This window comes from Pseudomyrmex gracilis, unplaced genomic scaffold (genome assembly GCF_002006095.1).
Source record: "Pseudomyrmex gracilis isolate BER0280 unplaced genomic scaffold, ASM200609v1 scaffold_12, whole genome shotgun sequence".
NCBI classification, from domain to species: Eukaryota; Metazoa; Arthropoda; class Insecta; order Hymenoptera; family Formicidae; genus Pseudomyrmex; species Pseudomyrmex gracilis.
In genome coordinates, this window is record NW_018020596.1 from 258,600 (window position 1) to 283,800 (window position 25,201).

Genomic DNA, 25,201 nt, shown 5'->3' on the forward strand with positions numbered 1-25,201 from the left:
GTAAGCGCAATGCGGTTACACTCACACCTCAATGGCGCGCGTGTATGTGTGTATGTGTGTGCGCGCAATACGTACAGTGAGAGAGAGAGACACGAGGACAACCTGCAGATGCATGAATGACTCGAAATGACGTGCGTTTATTGAGCGCGACCTGACGGACTCGCGCTCTCGGTTGCTCCCAGCAAGGACACGGCATATTTTCTGACTCCAAGACTAGTGACGGATTCGAACAGCGCAAAAGCAAAACACAAGCAATTAAAAACAAAGTAATTTTATTTCTATTGAACTTGAACGAGTCGATTTGAGTTACTCTCGGAAAAATAAAACAAATTTTCCAATCAAATTCGGTGCAATTTCTTACGAGCAAGGGACAGAATCGTATCGTTACAAGCCGAATGAGTAGTTTAGCACGCGCGGAAACTCGAAAAATATCTTGACGACGACGACGTCAAGAAGGCGGCAACTTTCGATTCCGCACGCCTCCACGCGTCTCATTATTATTCGCTTTTGAAAAAGGGCGAGACAACCGGATTCCCGGGAACTGGAAAACGATATATATGCGCGAAGTTTACGACTCTGCGTAACGTTATACGTCATCTTGTCATCGTCGTCGTCGTCGTCGTCGATCTATTTCTCAAGTTTCTTTTCGTCGTTTATTACCACTCTCAGCCAATTAAAACCACGCCACGTTCCCACGCTCGGGGCATATATTAACGCGGTAAAAGAGGTGATAATCGGAATAAGGGCCCGTAGAATTACAAAGAATTGTTTCCGGAGAACGATTTTTCTTTCGTAGCGCAATATTTGCGCTTTCCCTCAAACAACACAATCAAGACATAAACAGAAATTTATTACTGACGGTAATAAAAGAATCGAATATTATACTCTTTCACACATACTTTTGACAGATCTAAACAAAAAACAAATACTGATAATTTCGAGCGAAATTCACACACAGGAAATAACACGCGTCAGATGCGATCGAAGATAAATTTGATTGGACGCGATAATTGGAACCTGGAAGAAAGAATGAGAAACACACGCACATGGTTCTGTGGGAGGAAAAAAAAACCATCACACACAAGCGGCATTCTTTTTCTATTTGTTGCGAAAACGGATAGATTTTATTTTCCCATCGCAATATAATTTGCTCATCTTATATAAAGTGATTACATATACAAAACACACAATTTTTTTTATTTTTCCTTCAGTGCTTCTTCTTTGTCTCTCTTCTCTTTTTCTCTTTCGTCTAGTCTTCTTTTTCTCCTTCTTCTTCTTCTTTTTCGTATATCTTCTTTCTGTTCTGCGTATCTACAACGAGAGCCACGGCGTTCTATCCGCGGTGACTCTTCTTTTCGCGATCGCGCACTTCCAAGAAGCTCTTCTTAGATGCGATTTTCACTCGCGTTATTTTTCTATACTTCGCAAACGAGATTTGGAAGAACCGGTGCTTGGGGCTAAAATCTCAGAGATTCGCTGTAGCGAAACCGAACGATTCGCGTTTCCTCCGTCAATCGCGCGCGCGCGCGTTCTTTCAAGGACGTGAGCAAGTCCGGGATTGTCTACTGATACTTTTTTTTTTTTCCGCAGCACGTTCAGTTTAGTGAACACAAGAGATTTGTTTTTGTTTTTGTTTTACCGTGAATACAGGAAAGGTCTCAAAAGACATCAATTCGCGATTCGATATGAGTATGTTGGCGTCGATGCGTATTTAAACGGCGTGTGTGTAATCCGCTCGCGCGCTGAACAACCATCAGAAAAACAATAAGAGGCCCTTGGACAATGTCGCTGCCGCGATAATAAACTTATCCTAGAGTATCTGGAAGAGTTTCTTCAATTCCACCATAAGCTGCCAGTCGGTCTTCACCAAGTCGTCCCTGAAGTAATCCTTGCACGCGTCTATGCTCTGTCTGCTGATCTGTAACAATCCAAGAAGAGAATGTCGTGGCTAATATATTGGTTAAATAATCGAAAGGGCGGAAACTGCTCTCTGCAAGGCTTCCAAGAAAAAAAACCTAAGGTATATACATATATTGAAGTGACGCTATTTATTGTAACGGAAATATAAGCGTCGTTCATTCATGTGTTCGTTTGACGGTTTGTGATGGAGAGGCCAAATTTCAATAAACTAACGACGTTAACAACGAGGCTACATAATGAAACCGGCAGCAGCTGCCGCTGCGACGACGGTTGTTTTTTTTTTTTTTTTTTTTTTTTTCGAGAACCTGATGCGTTTTATACGTGAGCCGGCATGTCCGTGACAAATTTTCACGCAGCGCTTTTCGCAAATAGAGAGAACGTGAGCGTGAGTGTGAGCGTAAGCGTAAGCACGTACGGTCCATTCGGAAATGTAACGCTTCACAACTGTTTCCGCCCCCACTCCCGACCGGAAGTCCCGTTTCATTCATGGATCGGTCACAATGGTGGTTTTACGCGGCTATTGAGGACGCCAGCCTCCCGCCACGCCCCTTCTCGCTCGTCTGTCCCCCTTCCCCGCTATCACGTCACTTCTCCTAACTCTCTCTCTCTCTCTCTCTCTCCCTCCGTTATTCATGCCGCCGTGTTTTCCCTCCTGTCCTCCCACGATCGTATCGTTTGTAAAGTACGCGGAACGGTGAATATACAACACACTCGCACAATTCGTGGTAATCATAAAAAAAAAATTGTCGCCATCGGTGCAAGGCGTAACTAATTTGAAACTTCAAGTTTTTTGCGTGAAGTTCGTGCTCGTGAAAAAACTCACGCTCGTTAACTTAAAGCCATATAAATATTAAAATGTTCAAAAGATCTTCGATTTTGAAAACTGTCAAAGAAACGACGAAGTTAACAAACAATTATCTATGGCAAACATATAGACTTTTCTCGATAATTAAAACGGTCGTTAAAACTTTTTTCGCGCGATATCCACTTTTCTTCGTTTCAACGCGTGAGATTAGAAACAAACTATTCTCGCGCTCTTTCTTCTCGAATAAATAAACGCATCTTCAAAGAAATACGAGGAAATCACGGCGAAAAATATTGTTCCGCATATACGCGTTTGCGAAATAAATAAAGTAAATTCTCTCAGCTCAAAAGTAAAGAAGCAAAAATATTTGCTCGAAATCGAGGACGTGAAGAAAAGTAACGTGTCTTGTATGTTTGATGCATCTCTTTTCGTCAAACATTTATTTGTGTTTTCTCACTTTGCTTTCGTGAAAATTTCTTCGAGGACATGTACGTTTTTTTATTCGACGAGATGAGTATTCGCTTCAAGTACTTGCGCTCACACATACACACACGAGCCGACGTGATGTCGGCGAAACTTCGGGAGAATCCATCGTGGGAACAAGATACTTCCGGAACTGATTCCGTGAAGCAAACGGTAACGACGACTTCCGCTTGCCTACCAAAGCAAAGGGAAGACGCTTGAACCAACGACGACGATAGACACAAACCCGCGGAAACGAAGAAGAAGGGAAGGAGACGAAGGGAAAGGAAAGACAGGAAAAACGAGGAGGAGGAGGAGGAGAGGGAAAGAATGAAGATGAGAGAGACGTCGGTTGTGTGTATGTAACAGAGAAAAGACATCGTTTCTCACCAGGAAAGAAGTCTACGAAACATCCGCCATAAAAAAAAAAAACGAACGCATCGCACCATCTTTACACACATTTCCTCGAAAATACGATTGCCGGTCATAAATTCATTCATTCATTCTCGCTCTTTAATCCTGCGTTAATTCTTTCAGCATATATCCTGTTTTTTGTCTATGCTGACGTATCTTTCCTAGAGATGCTCATTCATAAAGTTGCATCTTTATAAAATAAAATCTACACGGAAATATTAATTTGTTTTCTACATCTTTGTGTTTGGTTATTTATATAATTCATTACTCTATTGTTATTAATGATATTAACACACAAATAAATAAATAAGAAAAAAACAATAATAAATATCTCGCAGAGTCAATTTAAGTAAATTACATCTATTTAAAAAAAAAAAAATTGACGATAAATGATATTTGAATGAGCGAAACAACTCGTGAAAGAATTAGAATGAAGTTTCCGAGCGAGCGGTAGAGAACCGAGCTCCTCCCGTCGTCGATTTGTAGTCGATATCCTGATCTGAAGGAGGAAGACGAAAAAGGAAGAGTTGAAAGCGGGTAGGGAGACGAAGCGGACGGTGGGGAAAAGAAGGTAGCGAGCTTCTACGAAGGCCGGAAGCCGGCGGCGGACGGGCGATCGCCGCCGGATGTTCATCTTCCTTTTTCGATCTAGGTCTCGCATACTAAGTCGAATTTGCGACAAGGCGAAAACGCATTTCTCAGCCTCGCGCAGTAATAAAATAGCACATAGTAGCGAACAGTATCGCTAATTACTGAATAAAAATTACAAGTTATAATGAAAAAAAGTGCAATTGTAGAACGATATTTGAGAGGAGATTGGAAAAAAGAAAAAAAAAACATGTAAATAATTCTCTTACCTTGCTGATGAGAAAGTCCTTCGCTTCAAAATGTCGACCGAACATCTTGGGTGCTTCTCCCGGCACAGGTTCGATTTTGATGCAGACCTCTTGACCTTTCCTGGCCGACTCCACAGGCTTGTGATTGTATTCTATGCTAGTTACCATGCCCAAGTCAACAAACTGAAAAAACGTTAATTTCGCGATACGTGAAAAAGTTGAAATGTTACTTCGACATTCCGACATTGTCGGATAAAACATCGAAATTTTATGCGAGCTGTTCAGTAATATAAATCTTGTACGTTATCTTCTGTATAAGCTGTTATAACAGCTATATGTCTTGTGAAAAAAGTTATATAAGACAACTGGCATCCGGTACAAACTGGCAACTCCCACCATTTTACTCTACTATTTCTCTCGTTCATTCATTCATTTATTCATTCATTCATTCATGCGCTCGCTTGATTTAACGCCGCGCCGAATCGTACTCGAAAACACGAGCTCGCTCGATCTATCGAAACGGATCTCTTTTTCGGCGTGGCAGCGCGCGACTTGAAGTTTCAGCAGGTTTATTTCTTTTTCTCTATGTTTCCCCACTCGGCCATCGATCGTCAGTGACCTGGGTCGCGTGGGTATATAAACTCCACCTAGTCGCACACTTTTACCACGACCGGAAGTCGGGACAACCGAATATACCTGAACGCGCCGAGAGAGAGTCGATGAAGCTCTCTCTCTGCTCGGCAAATCGAGAGTCTGAGAGACACGCATGGTCGTTGTGAATACCATCGAGAATCGGTATACCAAGTAGGTAGTAGAGATAACCAGATACTCGCAAGAACGTAGGCCGACGTAGTAGGCCGGTCGTGGCAGACCACGATCCACCGGGTGTTCCGTGAAATATCTTGGCGATTTTTCATCGCGAGCAGTAAACATCGCGATCACTTTGCTACGGCACGCACGTCTGAAATACCTTTGTGGAAGACGATGCTTGCTCGTCATTATTTAGGAAATCTAAATTCCGTTGTTAAGAAAAAAAAAAAAAAAAAAAAAAAAGAAACAAAGAATAAAATGTCGTTCGAATTTAAAACAAGGTGTACGGATTGCGAGATCTCGCGCCGGCCACGAGAGGCTGGCATGTTATCGTTAAGGTGGACAATGACCGGTCGAATATGCTCGCCCGTGTATTCCGAAACCCACGCCAAGAGAGCAATATGCTCGCTCGACGAGCCGCACAATATCTCACCGCGCCGAGACACCAATAACCGAGACGTTGCTTTTCAGCCCTTCCTTGAATGAACAAGCGCGCGCGCGAAATAACACACCGTATAAGTTGCCCCGCATTGCAAAATCGACGAAATTGAATTTGGTCGTCGCGCATAAACAATCACATTGCAAAACTTTTATCTTAGATTGCTTGCGAAATTCGTACGTTGACAATTCGGATCGATTGACACTTGTTTGCGGTTTTGATCGCTAAGTAAACTTACAGAAATGTAAGTTACAATTTGAGTTCTTCAAGTTCTTATACTTTCAAATTCATGCGAGAACAAATAAACAAACAGGCTTACAATTTGATTGATAAGAGATTGTAAGAGAGATCCTGCATCTTTTCAATTACCCGACTACATTTCAGTCCTTTTTGTGTAAATAAAAAAAAGCGCTTCGAAGGTAATCAGCTGGGATACGAAAAGAAAAAAAAGAAAATCAAATAAATAAAAAAAAAGGACATGCTCGCCAATATGCTTGTCCGGTCTTCTTTTCTCTTCTAGTGTATTTTTATGGCGTACCCCCGTCGTCAAATTCTCGGCACGCCGTCGCGACCGAAGGGAATTACCATATAGGTAACACAGGCAAACGAACCTTGTTCGTCCTCCGTCTCGACCTTCTCTGCCCTTTCTTCAAGCCCATCCGTTCGCCTTCCTTCTCTCGCTCTCCATTATAACCGCTCGAAGTTTTTAAGATAAAAGCCCGTCGGAGAATTCAATTTCCATTATCTTTTCTTTTTTTTTCCCCCCCTCGACAACGATAACGTACACGACAGCGTAAAAAACTTTTTTGATCGATCAATACGCGAAAAATGTTCGACCTTCTTCGCTCAAAACTCTTATCACCGGAAGAAAAAAAAAACTCATTTTTGTGATTGAATCAAGTCTCGAGTTAGGTTTCGTTTCTTATCTTGTATCATAGATTTTCTTTACTATCTAGTGTGCGTTGGTAATTAGTACAAATTATCGTCTCTCTCTTTTCCGGAGAGACGATTACTTCTGATCGATGTCGCATATTTGCTAAAATCAAAACACTGCGATCGCACAGCTCGACTCGCAATCAGCCCCCGTCTTCTGAAATTACGGGAGTCATTACGGGACTTTATCGACGCGCTTTGCCTTTTACGACTAACATTTCAATAGAGCGAGAAAGAGAGAGAGGGAGAAAAAGAGAGAAAGAAAGAGAGACAGAGAGAGAGAAAGCAACAGGTTTTGCCGTCTTTTGCGGGTCTCGTGTGTACGTATGTACGCGCGTGGGCCGTCCACTTTAGATTTATCTCGGCTTTAAGTGTTTGAGAGACACCAAGATCTCACACGCCACACGTGGGCAGCAGAAAGCACCGATGATGCGGCTGATGCGAAGAAGAAGACCACAAACGGAAAAGCGGTGCACATGTCTCTTATCTCTCTCTCTCTCTCTATCTCTCCGACTACTCTCTTTCTTCGATGTTTAAAAACTGTCTAACCTACTTGCCGGCGCTGTTTCTCCCCGATAACTTCTCGTATAAGATATGTAGATAGATCGCGTCACGTGACGTCCTGTTATCGGTTCGTTCAGACATATCGAGACCGTTAATCACGAAAAATACACATCTCTCTCTCTTTCGCGTTAAAGCTTATAAATATATAAGTGAAGTATCGTCCTTAAAAAAAAAAAAAAAAAAAAAACACCAGGTGAAGGATATCGTGTGGGATATTCGCGCGCGAAGCGTGCAAATTTACGTGTTTACGAGACGTTTTTCCGCCGATACGCGCGGCGTTGTTGTCGTAATTTACATTAATTTCAATGCAGCCGGACTTTACATACAAGACTTATTGCTTCCACGTCATTTCGTGCAAGTTAAATCGTTATCTATTCGCGCGAGTGAGAATATACAAGCGATAAGCTTAGTTCGTCGTAAATTTTCACGGAACGATCCGCACACTTCTGTTTTTTTTTTTTTTTTATTTTTTTTTTATTTTTTTTTTATTTATTTTTATCTTAACGCCGGTTTTGCGACATAATATGTTGGAAATTATTTTCGCGCGCGCGGAGGCGATGTGTATACGAACGCTCTCGCGGTCTCTGTCGTAATACGTGCGCGTATTTATCGCTCGTCAAGAGACAGACGGAACAGAGGGAGGAGTCGGCATACTAGATAGCAGACGCGGCGTGTCGCGGCACGGCGCGTCTCGGTGAGCAAGAGCGAGCAACGCGCCTCGACACGGGAACCGGAAGTCTATTTTCGTGGGCCGCACCAATTTAGAAGGCTTTATAGTTCGTGCGACGAGAGTCAGTGGCTCTAACCGCTCTATCCGTCGACTTTTCGACGTCGCGTCCTCATCTTGCTTGCGCCACATGTAATTATACACACACACACACACACACATATATATGTATGTAAATATATAAAATATATGTAATTACACAATTATAATTACATAATTTGCAAAGCGTAACGGAAACCAAACCGAGTTGTTAAACTATTGATAAGAAGACCGCTCAAGAAAGAGAGAGAGAGAGAGAGAGAGAGGAAAAAAAAGAAAACTGACTAAATAATAGCAACTTCTTATCTTATCTATATGTGTATTCATATTTATGCGCATTTTTTTCTATTTTTCCACACATATATATATTCGGAGCAATTACTGACAATGAGCTTGACTCGCTTAAAACTTAATTGGCCTGAAATCTATGCAATTAAGGTCGGAGTCACGCTTACGTTAAAAATACATACAGCTAAACGAGTATCTCGCCTCCGCGGCAAAACGCGCATATTTAGTGTTGGTTAATTTAGAACTCTATGTTTCTCTCCCCCTCCCCCCCTCCGTGTGTGCCTGTTTATTCCTTCCCGTATTTTTTTCACCGTCGTTGGCAGAAATCGCCAACGACGCGCGCCTGTAAAACGATCCCGGCCGACATCGGAAACCTCGTATCCGGCCCGGTCATTTCCTCTTCCTCCCCGTACTAGCTTCCGTTCGCTGTTTTTCCTCTCGTTTCCTCCCTTGCCTTCCCGTCCTGTCGAACAGTGACGAATCCGAAAAACGTTTGACAACGCCAAAAATTTTTTCGCGCTCGTACACGTGCGGAACAAACATCCAACGAAATACGATGCTTAGAAGAAAAAAAATAAGAATGAAGAAAACGGATAAGAAAGATTTTTGGAGCAGAAAAGACAGGAAAGAAAGAGAGCGACGTTTTAGAAGAAGATGAGAAGAGAGGGAAAGACGTCACACGGCGCGCACATTCACAGCGCTTACTCAGCGCAGGCTACATCCCGGCGTCTTCCGGCCCGCGTTGTCGGTAGCTTTCGTAGAAACGCCTCTGGCTTCCTTCCGGCCGTTTATCATTTGTCGGACGGTTCGGGTCAATAAATCCTGTCGGATACGCTCGTCCTTTAGAACAACGATAGACGTAGTTGTTACTCGCGATACAGCGAGCGAGGGAAGGGTGTGGTGCTAGAACGCTAAGAATATAAGCGTTGATTCTTTGATACGCGCCGATCAAGCCGCTTTTCAAGCTTGACAACGAATCGATTGTTTTGTTCGTTATTCTCACGTTAAAAGATTTTCGACTATTAAAATCATATTCGCAAAGTACCTGTTGTCGTACTTTTTGTCTTTGGCGAAAGATATGATCGAAACGTAATCCGGCGGTTTTTCGTAAAAGACACTTCTCACGTGGCTCGCGAATCGCAGACAAAAAGACCGGAGTCGAGAGAGATAATTTTCATGTAGGAGCTCGCGTTTGTACTTGAGAATAACACAGGCGCGTTGCATTGCGAACAATTGCGAAACGTCGCGGTCTGAATACCTCTTCAATAGACAGATACCCTCGGCTTGAAATTCCTATCCGCCCGCCGCGCGAATTTCCATGCCACGGCGTGTGCGCCAAGGAAAAGAAAGAAGAGGCGGAGGAGCAGGGCGGAAAAGAGGAAGGAGAGAATAAGACGAAAGAGAGAGAGAGAGAGAAAGGAAGAACGGCTGCCTTTCCGCCGGAAGAGGACTCGTGCACCAGAACGTTTCTAGTTCCTGTCGCTCGCTCACTACATGAATGCAATTTTAAGTAAAATGCGTTTTAAATTCTTCGAGATCTTTTTCAAGACATTGTTTTTTATTTATTTATTTTTTTTTTTTGGATTGAAAATCGCCACAAGATGTCGCGACACAGAACGTTCGATTTTCTCATCCGTCGAATAATATTATCTTATTTAATTTTTTATACATCTACTTGTGCTATAATATGAAGTCAATAGTTTTTTCGCTTAAGCACATTTAAGAGCATATTTTATTTTATTTTTAACATCCTCGTATGTGTTGTAATATTCTTGCATCCTCGTCTCTCCGAGAATGCATTATAAACCATCGTCGTGTCGGGAATTGAGAATCGAGCGAACGCGCGCTTGATGCGACGACCAACGTTGATCGTGTTTCTCGCGTCACGATAGCGTGTTGTTGAACTTGTTACGATAAAGGGCTTCCGCTTTTCTCTCTCTCTCTTTCTCGCTCTTTCTCTCTCTCTCTCTCTCTCTCTCTCTCTCTCTCTCTATTACTTCGCTCAAGCACTTGCTTCTCAGAGGAACACTAACTCGAAAGGACACGTCTTCATAACCACTATCTCTACAGACTTATCTCTTATTTTTAAATCTCAAAACGATAGTTTTCTTAGATATATTGATTGAAATTTTTATTTTTATCACACACAATGTGTGTTAGATTAAACAATTATCTCGGATTTGATTGAGTTTTCTAACGATGTGTTTATTGACTTTGTTGACGGGAGAGAGAGACGTCTTCTGAAGTAATTCAACCGACCGATAAGTTCCTCGTATCGTTTATCTGTATCTAATTGGCGTGCTGTAAACACGGTTAACTTTGTCGTTCTGATAAAGTATAAGAAACAGAAGAAACTGGAAAAACAACATACATATAAAACCGGAGCGCGCGAAGATCGCGAACACAAGAAGCAGAAACGATGCTTTTACACAGCAAAGTTTATTTCCGCCAGGACTATCCAATCGTGAAACGCGCCGAGATCTACTCCCATACCGAGCGCGGAGTGAGAATGAAAGAGAAAGAGAGAGAGAGAATAAAAAAAAAAGCACGGCGTTATCGTGACTCTATGTTCTCGGGTCATTGAGTAGAACTCACCACCGGACAACCGAATGAACGAACGAGCGAACGAATGAATCAACGAATAATCGACCTGTCAGTCCATTGCTCGGTTGGCGGAAAATAGATAAGACGAAAGGATGGGGGGAGAGAGGGAAAGAGACGAAGAGGAAGTAAGAAACCTTTAGGTCGGAAAAAAATCTGTCAGATTTCCGCTCGGCATTAAAAGCCACGTTACGCAACGTAACTGCGGGCTCGACGTGCGTGTGGCGGAGAACGCGCGTGTGTTAACTACTCGATAATTCACGATGAAAGAAAAAAAAAAAAAAAACGTCGCGACAGGAGAAGCAGAGAGACAGATGAACAGGTGTCAACTTCCTCTCGAAGCGTGTGTTCTTTTCGAGATCCTCGTCCTTTTTTTCGCCGAGTACGTGCGACAGGAAAAGATCTCTCGGAAAAGAAAGAATGCGCGGCGAGTCTACAGTAAAGAGATTCGATAGTTCGTGGCGCCGCTATTTAATCATTTATTAAACCGATCGCGCGCGAACGGAAAAACACACCTGTCGATCGGCGGTATCGACGGGCAAAAGAAATTGCATCCGGCGATTAAATCTCGACTTGTTGTGGTACGTATTTTGTGTACTTTATAAAAAAAAAAAAAATCGGAGAAAAAGAAAAAAAAAGACGTACGACACGACGAAGCGTCATTGAGCGAAAATTAACACATGCAAATCTTCGCGCGCGATGTTTCTCTCTCTCTCTCTCGCTTTTCGTCAAATGCATCGCGATCGAAAAATCCGTCGGGTGCTTGCAAACTCACGTCGTCGCTACTCACGTCGTTTCTTCCGTCCGTAAGCCGCGAAAGAAAGCGTCGCGATATCACATATTCCTCTTCGCCGACGACGCACATCCGGTTGCGCGACAAAGAAGTTCGGCCGTAAACTGACCTGCGCTAACTGAGGTTTCGTGAGACTCGATGGATACGCGGGATAATCATCGGGTCATCGTCGAGAGCATGATTGAACGCTCCCGACCGGAGGTCGTGATTTTCACGTTAAATCTCGAGTTTTCTACAATCGCTTTGTTGTAGCGATTGACAAGTATCCGAAACGTGTGAGATTTCGGAGGAACGAAGAAGCGCGAGGAAAAAGTAATACGTTGCGCGCAAAATCGATAGATTTATTGCGAAATTGATTTCCAGTGCACTGAGAAAACGTTCGCCAGAAAATGTTGAGAAACATTGTTAAGAATCCGACAACGCGTGAGGAGATTGTTTCGAGAATCTCAAGGGATCTCCACACGCGGAGAACCACATCGCGTGGGCCCAGATAACGCGTGGTCGGAAACTGTTTTCTATACGCAGAAGATTTCGGAACGCCTATCGCGCGCGCGCCTCCCTTTGTGCGAGCCAACTCGCAAATCGCTGAATTCTACGAATTCAACACACAGAGAACGATCATTGCGCGTTTCATTGAGCATTTGCGAAAGACAAAGATTCAACGAGTACATGCGCAACGTATTAAGGTTGCATATTGAATTAATTTGATCAAAGATAAATCAAAGATGAGAAGATATTTGAGATTTCATCAAACTCCTCTCGCGTTTTTTTTTTCAGATGCAACAAGAGAATTAAAACACGAACGAGAAGAAATTTCGAATTTACAACCGAGAAAAGATATCTTGCGGTGACAGAGAGCCGGTCGCGCGTTAAATCATTAATTGCGCGTAGCGCGTGGGTGCGCCACCGCAATGCCGGTGGGAGAATATATTTCGGATTTTTGTCCGTCGGGAATTTGCGTGCCGCTAATGGCATCGCGACGCCTACGGGATCCGTGCCTAGGCAACCTGCAACGCGCGTTTCGCGCGCTACCGCGTAAGGCGAGGCCGGGGGTGCCAGCTACTTACCCGGTTCCTCCTACGGGAAAGACCTACGGGGACGGAAGAGAGGAAAGGAGAGAACACAGAGGAAAGAGAAAGAGACAGAGAAAAAGCGAGAGAGATATATATTCTACGGTTGATCAAATCCACCTACGGGAGTGAGAGAGCGAAATCGAGAATGTCGACCGGTCGGCCCGGAGCGGTTTATGTGTCCGCCCGCTCGATCGACGCGATCGATCGGTCGACTGAATTGCCGTACTTCCGCCGAACGAGTTCACCTACGCACACCGCCCGATAGTTCTCGGTTACCGCTCTCCGCTCCAGAACTGGTCCGATCGCAACTTCCACCGACTTTGCACAAGTACAAGTTACACATACGGCCTGTATCTCGTTTCTCGCTCTCCCCCTTTCCATCTCTCTTCCATTCATCTTTCCGTTCGGAGCGCGCGAATTCAATTTTCGCCGCGGGCCTTCAGCGTAAATTTCATTAATCTCTCCGACCACCGTAATTGTATATGTCCGACGTTATTTTCGGTACGCGCCGCTGACGAATCGCACCGGTTTCGAACGCGCGCGAAAGATTTTGTCAACTTTTCTACCATATATATGAGACGTCGAGAGACTGACGCGATATCGAGCTTCTTTGCACGAAATTTCTCGCAACTTTTTCTCGCTTCCAAATAAACAACACTCCTGTCCCAAATGTGTTCGGTAATTAAAATGTTCTCACATTAAATTGGTCGCCTGTTCAAATTGCAATACTTTTAGCGTAGCGTTCTTACGACATGTGAAATTTACCCGCCAATGGGTTCATATTCTAATAATCGCGAACACGAAGAGACGATCGTGCGCGCGAGATTCGCGAATAGAAGAACTCATCGGGAGATAGAGAGAGGAAGAGAAATGTGTTAAGTCTACTCACGTCTTTGCTCGGGACGCAAAGCGGCGTTCCTTCCTTGACGATTCCAGCCTCGACCATCACGCCGATCACGATCGGATCTCTCGAGTTGAATACGTACTGAAAATTTAAACGGGCCTGGGTTTGAGTTCTAAATCGCGACGCTTGCATGCTTATCGCTGAGGTCTTCTCGCTCTTTAATAGATGAAGACACGCGAAGCGCGCGCACTCACCTGCGGTAGAATCCTCAGTTTGCACGGGAACACGGCGATGTGCTTGTTCTCGTCCCGCTTGCGCTGCTTCAGCTCCTCCCGATAATTGGTAAATTTATCGAACAGATGGTAAATAATGTCCGCCTGAAAGATCTTGACGCCCAGTGAGTCCGCCAGTTCCTGCGCGTCCCTTTCGATCTTCACGTCGAACGCGAGAATCGTGGCGTATCTGTAAACAAATTTATCTTCATCAAAAACAGATTTACATTTCATACAACAAGCAAAACCAATATTTTTGTTTTGTTTCTCAACACATCTTTGTTTTCCGAAATGACTTCTAACAAACAAATGACAATTCAACAAATTCTTGTTAATGATAAGCCAAGCGTACTTACTGGCTGTCGTGCTCCAGCATTATAGAGGCCTTCATGACGTCTTTCTTGACGACCGGTCCGATGCGAATTCCCGAGTACTGCGAACAAAAACAAAAAAAAAACCAAAAATGATGCTAATGTTAGCTAACGAGAGATTCGTGTCAAACGTATCAGGCAGCGTCGTCGAACACGTTATTACGCAAGTCCGCTCCGATTTCGCTCGACAACGTACAATCGTAACCGTCATCTTGGTAAAACATTATTACACAGTTGCTCTCTCTTTCTCGCGCGCGCGCGTTACGTTATTTCGCGCATTCTCACGTGATGAAGAAGGCAGTGACGACTGTTGTAATAACGATCTAACGGCCGGACGACTTTTGCACTTGTCATCTCTTCACAGAGAGAGATACGTAGATAGTTCTTACGTACAATGTGACGTTTTATTGACGCCGATATTCGTACAAACCACGCGCGGATGTACGCAAAAAAGAACTTGCGACAGAGTATCTGTTCTGAGAATAAACAGGAAATTGTGCGCGCGCGCTCACACACACGAGTATAGTTTGCCAAACAAATTTATATTTCGCGTCGCAATTATTTCAGACGTGAAATAAATTGTTTTTTTTTTTGTTTTTTTTTTTTGAGTGTGTATTACGGTGTATGTTCGGTTTTGTTGACGAGAAAAAAAAGAGTCTAAATAAACAGTACGCACGTTTCCTCATCGGTACCGTATATGCACGTCCTCGTTTGCGCTCGCAAATCTAAACAATCGCACATTGTGCTGATGCATTTAAATCGCGCTAGATTTCGCGGTGGACGGAATTCCTGGAAGTATTGCCTCCGAAACACCACGAATCCCGAAGAGATCCGTACGTACGTGTGTACGACTAGGCAAAAATAACCAGTGACGCATGCATGCCGTCCAGATTCGGTCGTACGGTGCAACGAGACGGAGCGACACGAGACGCGCGACACGACGCGATGCAACACCACGTTGAAATAAACGCGACGATGTGTTCACAAACAAGCCGCGCCGTTTCGCGGCTTTACCGAGAAAATCCACTCCGACGCCATCATCGCCGGAATCAAAGGCAAACACACACGGCTAATCTGAGCGCCCTAATCTCCCTTTTTTCTCTTGGTCTCGACATAACAAAACTATCCTCTCTAAAATGTTTTTTTAAAATCAAATAAAACAATTTTTATTTCAAAAGTTTCTTGCGAAAAAAGAAAAATCGTGTGTCTGTAAATTGAACGAGCGAAGTAGACGTGTGTGCGCGTATAAGATAAATTTTCTAATTTTTCTTTTGAAACTGCGATAAAAATTCGTAACGATTTGCGAGTTGTGTGACGATACTTCGCTTTGGAGAAGAACGGATGCTCTGTAAGAGAGGGAGTAGTACGGAGAGAGGTGCTGTGCGGCGGAAAAAAAAAAGTCGAGTGCGGGAGAAAGAGAGGAGAGAAACGACGAGATGGGAGAAAAGGAGAGAGGTCTAGTAGGACGAGAAAAGGCGGACACGGCAGATGTTGCCGGCGAAAGAAACGCCGCTGCGGTATAAGCGGGAGGAAGTTGGAAGGAAGAGTAAGACGAAGCGGGGCGAGGGGAAGACCGGTGTAAAGAACGGGGACCGGCGGGGTGAGGAGGGGAAAAGGGAGGGTGCTTCCGGCATTTAAAACCAGCCGTCGGGGCACGGATCCTCTTTAGCCTCTCGTCGTAACGTTCGCGGCACGTTCGCCGAAGAAGGAAACGCTAATTTATTAAACTCGCCTCCCGTATCCTGCCCGCGAGTACGATTAGCGTCGCCCAAGGACGAGACATGCAAGATGCAAATCTTCTCCTCGAAACCGAATCTCGAAATTCGACGATACGCGCGCCACATATGCATTTTGCAATCTTCGCAAACAATTTTATAAGGAAATATTAGTAAATAAATTATGTACGTACTGCTAGAAATAAAATAACTAATATTAATTAAATATTGAAGTTATTGTGCTGTGTAACGAGAAAAATTACTTCTCACGGTCTGTTGTTTTTTAGTATCTTTGCGTCCTTGTGACGATTTTATCACGAAAATAAATAAGCAAAGATAAAGCAGCACTATTAGATCGAGGAGAAAATACGTCAGATAAAAAAACATAATTTTAAAATTGCGAACAGCTCGAGTCTTAAAATATGTAGCCTCTGGCCAATAAATGGTTAAGTACCCGTGTAAATAAAAAAATTTAAGAAGATGAGAATCTTGAAAATTGAATAAGAACCGTCTTCCCAAGGTGAGCAAAAAAAAAACCGTGCCGAGATCGTAAGAATATATTTCGCAAAGACTCGGGGATGAGGAAAATTGAAACTTTGGCGAAATTAGCCGAGATCCGTGTGATGTTTAACACGCTGATCATCAGTCTTCTTCAGAACATCGCCTGGTGAAAACGCAACGCGACGGAGCGTTTCGCGCTCGTTTGCTCGCGCCCCGCATCCGCTCCCATGTCCCCGGCACATGCGCTCATATGCCGCGGTTAGAAACAATGTGAGGAAACGAGCCATCTTTTCCTGCTGCACCGCACCGGCGCGGCGCGGCGCGAAAGAGAAGCTTCCGCCCGCCTCGATTGGCACGACGTGTGCACACGATAGACGCAGGTAGCGGAAGATGCGCGATCCGAACCGACTTGCAAACTTTCGAAGAGAATAATGAAGAAAATCTGAGATCTCCGGCAAAGTTGCACGCGATAATCGCGTCCAATTCGCTCTAGCTCTTAGGAAACAAAAAAATGATTAAATCTCCTATTTTAGTCTTTCGATAAAAATAATGAGATGCAATTTATCTATAAAATATATTTCTGTCAATTATCTTCCGGATCTACGCAATTGAAGTCAAGTTTGTCTCAGCTTGCGAGCCGCAATAAAATTGAACGCGACGAATTTCAAACACGCGTATTTTGTCCGACAAATAAAACTTCGAAAAAAAAAAAAAAAAAAAAGAAGCGAAAAAATGTGTCGTCGGCGAGGCGGAAGTCTTAATTACTGCGGATTGTGCAATTTGTTAGACAGGAGCGATAGATATCGCGCGGTGGTTATAAAAATGCATCAGTCTCGTTTCGAGGGAACTTCTTTATAATGCATAACCGGGCGGTGTAAAGAAGCCGCTGTCGTGCCGAAGCAATTCCGAAACAATGCGTGGAAGCGAACCATCTTTTCCTGTTGTGCTCACATTGAAACGGAGCCGAGGAACGCGTACTCCGCGTCCGCTCGTAACGACGAGAGTCCGCGCGCTCCGCTCCGGCTGGATACGCGCTTTCAAGAAAACGCATCGAATCAACTCTCAGCCAGGCAAGACATACAGGGTGGCGTACGAAGAAAGAACTTGATTTTAGTGTCCAAATAATGCAGTCGATAAAACAATCTTTTCGCCACTTTTCAGAGTCACAGGAAGAACTTGAGCAAGGCTCTGATCAAATATTTTTTTTTTTTATAGTTTTACACGTATGCGATAAACAACGTTGTCTCGATACGTTTTAACTGATCTCTTATCTGAGAAATGTAGTATTTGTTATTATTTCGTGAAATATATTTGTACACCCCGATAACTTTTTTTATCGCGACTTCGCGATAAAAAAAGTCTCTCATGCGAATGATCGTGTTATCGACGATATATTCGTTTTTTGATTGAAACAATTCTTTGAATCTTCTCGTGTTCAGTTACGCGAGAGATGCGCGGCGATAATTAGCATATTCACTCAGCATACCGCGCGCAATATTACGATACGCACGCGTGGTTATTACGCAGTTTTGAAAATAATATCGTCACACAACAACAAATACGTATATACACGTACCAGTTTAAATAACATCGGGGCGGTTATGTAACAGTTCGCGTAACAATTTCGGTTTATTAATAAAATGACGATATCCGCGAAAGTGTTCTTTGAACGAGTTCTCGAATTGTTCGCGATTGTTATTATTACAAGCCGCGTGCAACTACCGAACAGATAATATCTACGTGCGCTAAACATGCGCGCGCGCGCGTGTGTGTGTGTGTAAAGCAGATAATCGTTCAATTAAAAAGCGTTGTATATTTCGATTCGTCCGTTCGTCAACAGGTTTGAGACATAAAAACGCGCGAACGATAAGAATTGTTAATTCAAACAACGCCATATTCTTCGTATCGATCGCAAAGAAGGCATCCACATGCCGTTTAATTACGCAAATACGCGTCGGGTATACGTGCCCGTAATAATACACAGCGCCCGAGTCGTACACGGAGAGGCAGTGGCTCTCCGAAGTCTTTTAAAAAACATCTTCATGGTCACTAAGTATTCTTGACCTAAAGACACTCTACATTGATTCTCGGCTTCATATTGCTCAATGAATCTAAAAGTTATGTCTTCCTGCCTTGTAGTCGTAATAAACCGTACTATTGAGCGAAGAGACTGCATGCGTGCGTGTGTGTGTGTGTGTGTGTGTGTTTATGCTTCATTTATATTTATAAAATCTGAAAGATTCTCTCCTTCACGCAATGAGTACGAAATATATTCGCACGAATTGTTACTAGAGAACGAAACATAATTCAAAGTTATTCTCAAACAAATTCTAGGTGAATAAATATGTATAGCGCAAAAAAAAAAAAATCAAATAAAATCTCAATTTCGACACGCTCGATTGCGGCAATCGCGAAGTTTCGCAAGCATTAATTTGTACTTCTATATTTCTTTTAACAAATTAAGTAAATCTCCTGTTAACTCTCTTTCTCTCTCTCTCTCTCTCTAAAACTTGCAAAATATCTCGCGCATTTTTTTCCAGCCTATGCGATTTCGCATAAGTTTTGCAAACATTTGCTCATATTTGCTTTTTTTTCGCAACGTCGCGCATCGTTCGTGCTGAAACTGCTACGAGTTTTGAATCGTCCGTCCGTCGGTCTGTCCACCCACGGTGCTTGCGCGCCGAGTGTGGGCAGTTTCCTGTACGTTGATCACGTATTCCTTTTTACCAGCCTACACACGTCCGCGGGCGCGCTCGCAGCCACCATATTGGCAAAAGTGAGGCGTTCGGAGAGAGAGAGAGAGAAGGAAAGACAAAGAGGGAAAAAGAGGAGAGAAGAGGAGAGGCACCTCGCCACGTATGTGTTGCGCGAGTTTAGCTCGCCAACCTTCTTCCCCTCCACCCCCTCATGACCGGCCTCTCCGTGATACTTGGACTCTGCCTCTCTCTCTCTTCCTCCTCCTTTTCGCACTTCTCAAGGAAACGTGCCTCTGTGTGCACGTGAGGAAGTGGTGAGGACGTGGTGAGAGAAGAAAAGAGAGAGGACGGGGAATAGGAAGAGAAGGGGCGGACAATCGTGCGTGCATGTTTCTCGCGTGTGCGTGCGATAAACCTGACGTCACGGGGCCACGTGATCGTGCGATCGCGGTAGGGGGAGCCCATTCATAACCCGAGCAAGGACAGGCTTAAGGCCGTTTCGGACGGTGTGTTACCTCGAGCCGAAGATGACAGGAAGTTTTTACCATGTTCGTAGCTCTTCCGCGCGGCATCGCCAAAGACCAGGAAAAAAAAAAAAAAAAGAGCGGAAAAATATTTCTGAACGATCATCGAGAGGAGCAATGGGCGCGAACGAAACGCGGGGGAATGGGAGGAGAAAATATATGTATACATAGAGACAGAGATATATGTATGTACGCGAACACCCCGCGGAATATATCGTCTCTCTACTACTACGGTCATTTGTAGCGTGGCTGAAACTTCTTGTGAATGATATCTCGGCTCTTCCGAGATAACGGAACATTTTTACCATACTTCGCGACGCTCTTATGTAAATATACAAGTCCGGCCTGATGGGAACGAGCAGATATGTCACATATCGCGCGTCGGAGACAGCTGTAACTTTCTCGTAAATAATGTACTCCGTGATTGACGTATTTGTGTGTATCAACATAAAAAGTTTCTGCAAATAATTTACAAACGTTTCGATAAAACGACGATTCGGATCGTACTATCGAAAAAGTTATCAAAACACAATTTACGTTCGTTACAATTAATTAAAGAAAAAAAGATTTATAAATTTTCAAGACGAACAATCTTCACTTCAGTCAATTTTAGTTTCATTTAAATTTTAATATAAAAAGCAGTAATATATATATATATTTAAAAACTTATCTTTAAATGAAAAAGAATTTCTGTAAAAGATAGAGAGAGAGAGAGAGATACAAGGACGTTGCGAATTTTTTGTCGATACGTGATGTATAAGACACCCTGTAGAAAGCTACGAGGCGTGTCCACGATTGGACGGCGCGGCTGATAGTACGATGGATCACGAGTACAAGCATCGTGCGCGACCAATGAGCCGTATCCTGCTAAACTGTTAAGAAGGAAGTGGTTCGTTGTTGCTGCTGTTGCTGCTGTTCTCTCTCCATCTGTCTATCTATCTAGCTACCGATCTGTCTATTCGTCTCTTTGCTTCTAATTCGTCTACACGCGTGTCGGTTTTTATATATATATATTTTTTCTTTTATCTTTGATATAAAGAAAAATATATATATAATCTTAATACATTAATTTTCATTGTAAATTAAATGATGCTACAGCAAACAGCAAACGCTATACAGCGTATAAAAACATAATCCGATGAGTACTTACAGGTATCTTGCTGCTTTTCAGGAAATCTAGCAACGCTTCCAGAGCTCCCAAAGTTGACGCTTGAACGTAAACTCCTCGTTCGGCCAGTTTTATATTTCCAAGAGCGCTCGACAATTCCTTGGCTATTTCTTCCTTCAAGACGTCCACTTCATCTGGTTTTTGCGCCACTCTCAGATTCAATCCTGTATAAAAACATTAATAATTCTCTTCACTTTTTCTCGTCTTCTCGAAAAAGAAATACATTTTATAACGCGCGAAGAACTAATCTTTATGATTTATATAAAAAAAAAAAAAAAAAAACATTTGTTACATACCAGCAATGGCTTTTTCTAGATCCTTAGCGGCAATTTTCACTCCTTGAGCAGCCTTGACTTCGCGATGTTCAATGTATGCATTCTGAAATAATTCACAAGTGTATATTATACATATTGTTTTTCTCTAACTTCTGATAAAAAATTTTCATTTTCCTATATTCTTTTGTTTTTATTCGTAATCATAAATATATAAATTTTTTTTCTTCCTCTTTCTCACGCTTTGATATTTTGTTACATATTTTTGATATAGAAAAGTGAAAGAGTACCTTAACTCTTAATTCCTTTAACGGTTGCGGCATAAGAAGCGACCGGATTTGCGTTACAATAGGCCCGTCCGTTCCAGCAATGATAACCGTGTCACCTTCTCTCAATATACCATTGACTAGAATACAATCTATTGTGGTGCCGAGACCGGGTAGTGCTTTGACTTCTAATACGGTAGCTTGAAGTTCTTCGCTGTACATCAATCGTTTAGCCAGAGGACCCTGACAAGCGTCGACTATCAGCGCCAATAAATTGCCCATACCTTCGCCTGCATATATCGTAATACACTGACGTGTAAAACTGACATGACAACACTCACATATTCCCCAGAGATGCTACGTCTCAGGGTTATCTCATAAAGTTATGTAGTAGTACAGTTACTGCACCTGTTATAGCACTGGTGGGAACTAAAGAAACATAATTTCTAGGATCTGGATTCTCGTAATACACTGCTGCATTCAAGCCTTGTTCAGCAAACTGTACGATCACATCCTTCGATCGCTTTTCAAATTCTCGTTGAGTATTAGGTGCTTGATTCTTTACAATATCTTGAACATCTTTACGATTCATAGTCTGCCAATCGTACAACCTACAAAGAATCTACTGTCGTGAGCTCATAACACAACAACTTACATATAAATTGCACATTATCAATTGCAAGTAGCTCAAATTTATTGATTTTTGATGCAAAAAAAAAAAAAAAAGAAATTACCTGTCAATTTTATTAAGAGCAACAACAAATGGACATTTTTTCGCTTTTAATAAATTGATACTTTCTAAGGTTTGCGGCTCCAATCCATGCATAATATCTACAACTAAAATTGCTATATCACAAAGTGAAGATCCTCTGCTCCTAAGATTACTAAATGACTCGTGACCAGGCGTATCTATGATCAAGAGACCAGGTATTTTAAATTTCTTGTCAGCAAACTAAAAACAAAAAAACGCTTTTAATAATGAATGTAAGAATTTTTACGTTTGAATATGTACGTTTTACATGTAATGAAGCACTTACGCCTTTCACATGCTTTGTTGAATCTTGGATGGCTTCGATTGGTACGTTAGTAGCACCGATTTGTTGAGTTATTCCACCAGCTTCGCCGTCTTGCACATTCGTTCTCCGCAGTTTGTCCAAGATCTTAGTCTTACCAGTATCTACATGTCCCAAGACGCAAACTACAGCAGCTCTCAAATTATCCAAAGATTTATTTTTCTCAGCTTCTACACGGCGATTCTGAATTCGTTCTCTCGCACGTTCTTTTTTACGCGCGGCATCTGGCACTTTATCTTCTACTTCGCTGTCTTCGTCACTTTCGTCCTCGGATTCAAATTCGCTCCCGCTTTCGCTCTCTGATTCGCTTTCAGATGATTCCTTTTTCTCTTCGGTCGTTAATTTTATAACAGGTTCTTTCACCTTTTCAGGCGTTTTCAAAACATCATTCAATTTACCTAAAATTAATTAATTCGATTATATCAACTCGTAACCAATGAGATCTTGACAAATCGTGTATAATTTCACGATCTATATACAAAACAATACCTTCTTCTTCCTGCTCATCTTCAGTAGTTTCGGCATCCCACGTATCTTTCACGTCATCGTCCTCGTTCTTTTCTTTTACTTCTTTCACTGGTTCATCTACAATTTCTACTTCCACTTGAGCCGCGGGTGTCGCATCTTCAACCTTTTCCTCTTCCTTTTTCTCTACACTAACTTGCTGCTTTAACTTGTTCGGCTTAATTCTTGTGCCTAAAATAATTCAAACGGTGTTCAAAATGTACAACGCTTTTATTAAAAAACTTTAAGTCAAATGTTCTATATATAAACTTTCCAAAATACCTGGCCTAGGTTTTTTCTCTCCTACGTCTGGTAAGTCTAGACCCTGAGCTTTAAGTGCTTCAATCATCGCTTGCGCTCTTGCTCTATCTTGTTTTTGTTTTGTAGTTAAGAACTTTCCTTCTGCCTTCAATCGTTCTTTTCGTTGTTTTTCTTTCAGTTTTTTCTTTTCCTTGCGCTCTTGTTCAAGTCGTAATTGTTCTAATCTCGCTTCTTCCCGTAACATTTCTTGTTTCAGTCTTTCCTCTTCTTCGCGCTTTAATCTTTCTTCCTCTTCCTTCAATTTTCTTAAGGCTTCCTGCATAGCAGCAATGGTCTTCTTTCCAGGTCCCTTACCTGTTGCAAAATTTTGCTATGTCAGAAAAATAATCGATTGAATAATATAATAGCTAGCAAATAAAATTACCTTTTTCTTTAGTAGTTTCCTTTTCTTCTTTAGCACCTTTTTTCTTTTTTTTCTTGGCGCCATCTTCAGGTTCGGCAACATCGCCGTCAGCTTCCGCATTATTCTGTTTCTTTTCAGTTACCTTTTCCTGTTTCTCATTGGAAGGTTTAATTGCTTCATCATCCTCTTTCTTACCTTTACCTGCTTTCTCAGCTTCCTATTGTAACAAAATATAAATATGAAAAATATTTCAATAACATATAAACTCATCTATTAAAAGTCTTACTGAAAAGGTGCATATGTGTATATAAACCAAATATATTATATTACATTGTTTCTACTTACAGCTTTCTTCTGTGCTAATTTCTTCTGTTTCTCCCTTTCTTTCTTCTCCTTTTTCTTTTGTGCTGCAGTTTTTACAGTAGTAACTTCATCATCCACATCATCAACATCAATCGGTTCTGCTATTACTGTAGTAGCATCTATAATTTCATCTTTTATATTAATCTTTTCAGCCTTTTTCTTATCCTTTTTCCCTTTTTTCTTCTTATCATCATCTTCAATCTTATGCTCATTTGATTCAGGTTTGTCTTCAATTTTATTGTCTTTAACTGGTTTCTCTCCTGAATATTCCAGTGCCAACTCTGCCAATACCTGTTCAATATCCTCGTCGCTATCATTGCGCTTTCTTCTCCCTATTGTTAAGATATAAATGTTATTAAAATATCTTAAATCTAAATTTAAGAATCAACTTTCACATATATATATATATATACATGTTAAGAAAGGACAACTTTCACTTTCTAATATAAAGTTTCACTTATGTAACATGAAATAAGACATTATTGTTAGACTAAGTTACACAAGTAAGTGTAACGACTATATTGCAAAATATAATGTTACATTCGATAGAAATCACACATCAAACATTCATATCAAATATATCATCAAATAGTTACATGTGACATGAAATTGTCACGAGTGTGTTTTCATTTATTTTGTCCATCCATCCACATTACATACGTAATTCGAGCGTGTGATTGAGGTTAAAGTTACGTTAGGTTAGGGAGGTTAGCAGACGACACTTGCCACATCAAAAAACAGAGTACATATGTTATTGTTTTTGATATGTATAAACTCAACGAGTTTGCGAAATTCGGTCTCTGTCGTGTTCCACATTGCCACATCGACAATTTGACTCACCCTTTTTCCCCTTTTTCGACTGAGATTCCTGCATCTTGACTCGCTCTTGTCAGCTGCTCCGTTCAGCTTTTTTCTTTTCTTCTCACGTTTCGGCGAACAGACACACAGATTGTTTTGCTAACAGGATCGGCCAGTGTTGAATGAAAAACAGTATAATATTCTTGCGTTGAAAATACGTTCATATAGAACCAAAACCACATGCAGAATGTCTTGCACGCACTGTAGAAACGAGGAATGCAATGGTACGTAGCGCGATCCCTTGACTAAAATCTGTGCAAGTGCGTTTACATATACTGGTAGTCGGTATTTTCATGCTGTAATGAAGATTACAGCAGCGCCTTCGTTGCCTAAGTGACAAAAAAGTGAAACACGCACGCGAATCAAAACATAGTCACTGACGGTTTCCTCTCACAGGTTCTTGTTT

General features: G+C 42.1%; 1 protein-coding gene across 1 annotated transcript; it reads right to left on the bottom strand.

Annotated features, from left to right (window-relative positions):
• Positions 1 to 1,072: 1,072 nt before the first annotated feature.
• LOC109863722 (eukaryotic translation initiation factor 5B) lies at positions 1,073 to 25,041 on the bottom strand. Its single transcript, XM_020444195.1, has 16 exons — positions 24,778 to 25,041; positions 23,920 to 24,269; positions 23,596 to 23,791; positions 23,193 to 23,525; positions 22,896 to 23,102; positions 22,371 to 22,804; positions 22,068 to 22,285; positions 21,742 to 21,944; positions 21,358 to 21,623; positions 21,092 to 21,173; positions 20,778 to 20,959; positions 14,177 to 14,253; positions 13,803 to 14,010; positions 13,594 to 13,689; positions 4,459 to 4,620; positions 1,073 to 1,918 (listed from the first exon to the last, which is right to left on the bottom strand). Exons 1-16 carry the CDS (start codon positions 24,809 to 24,811, stop codon positions 1,811 to 1,813), a joined length of 3,156 nt encoding a protein of 1,051 aa, XP_020299784.1. The 5' UTR covers positions 24,812 to 25,041; the 3' UTR covers positions 1,073 to 1,810.
• Positions 25,042 to 25,201: the final 160 nt, after the last annotated feature.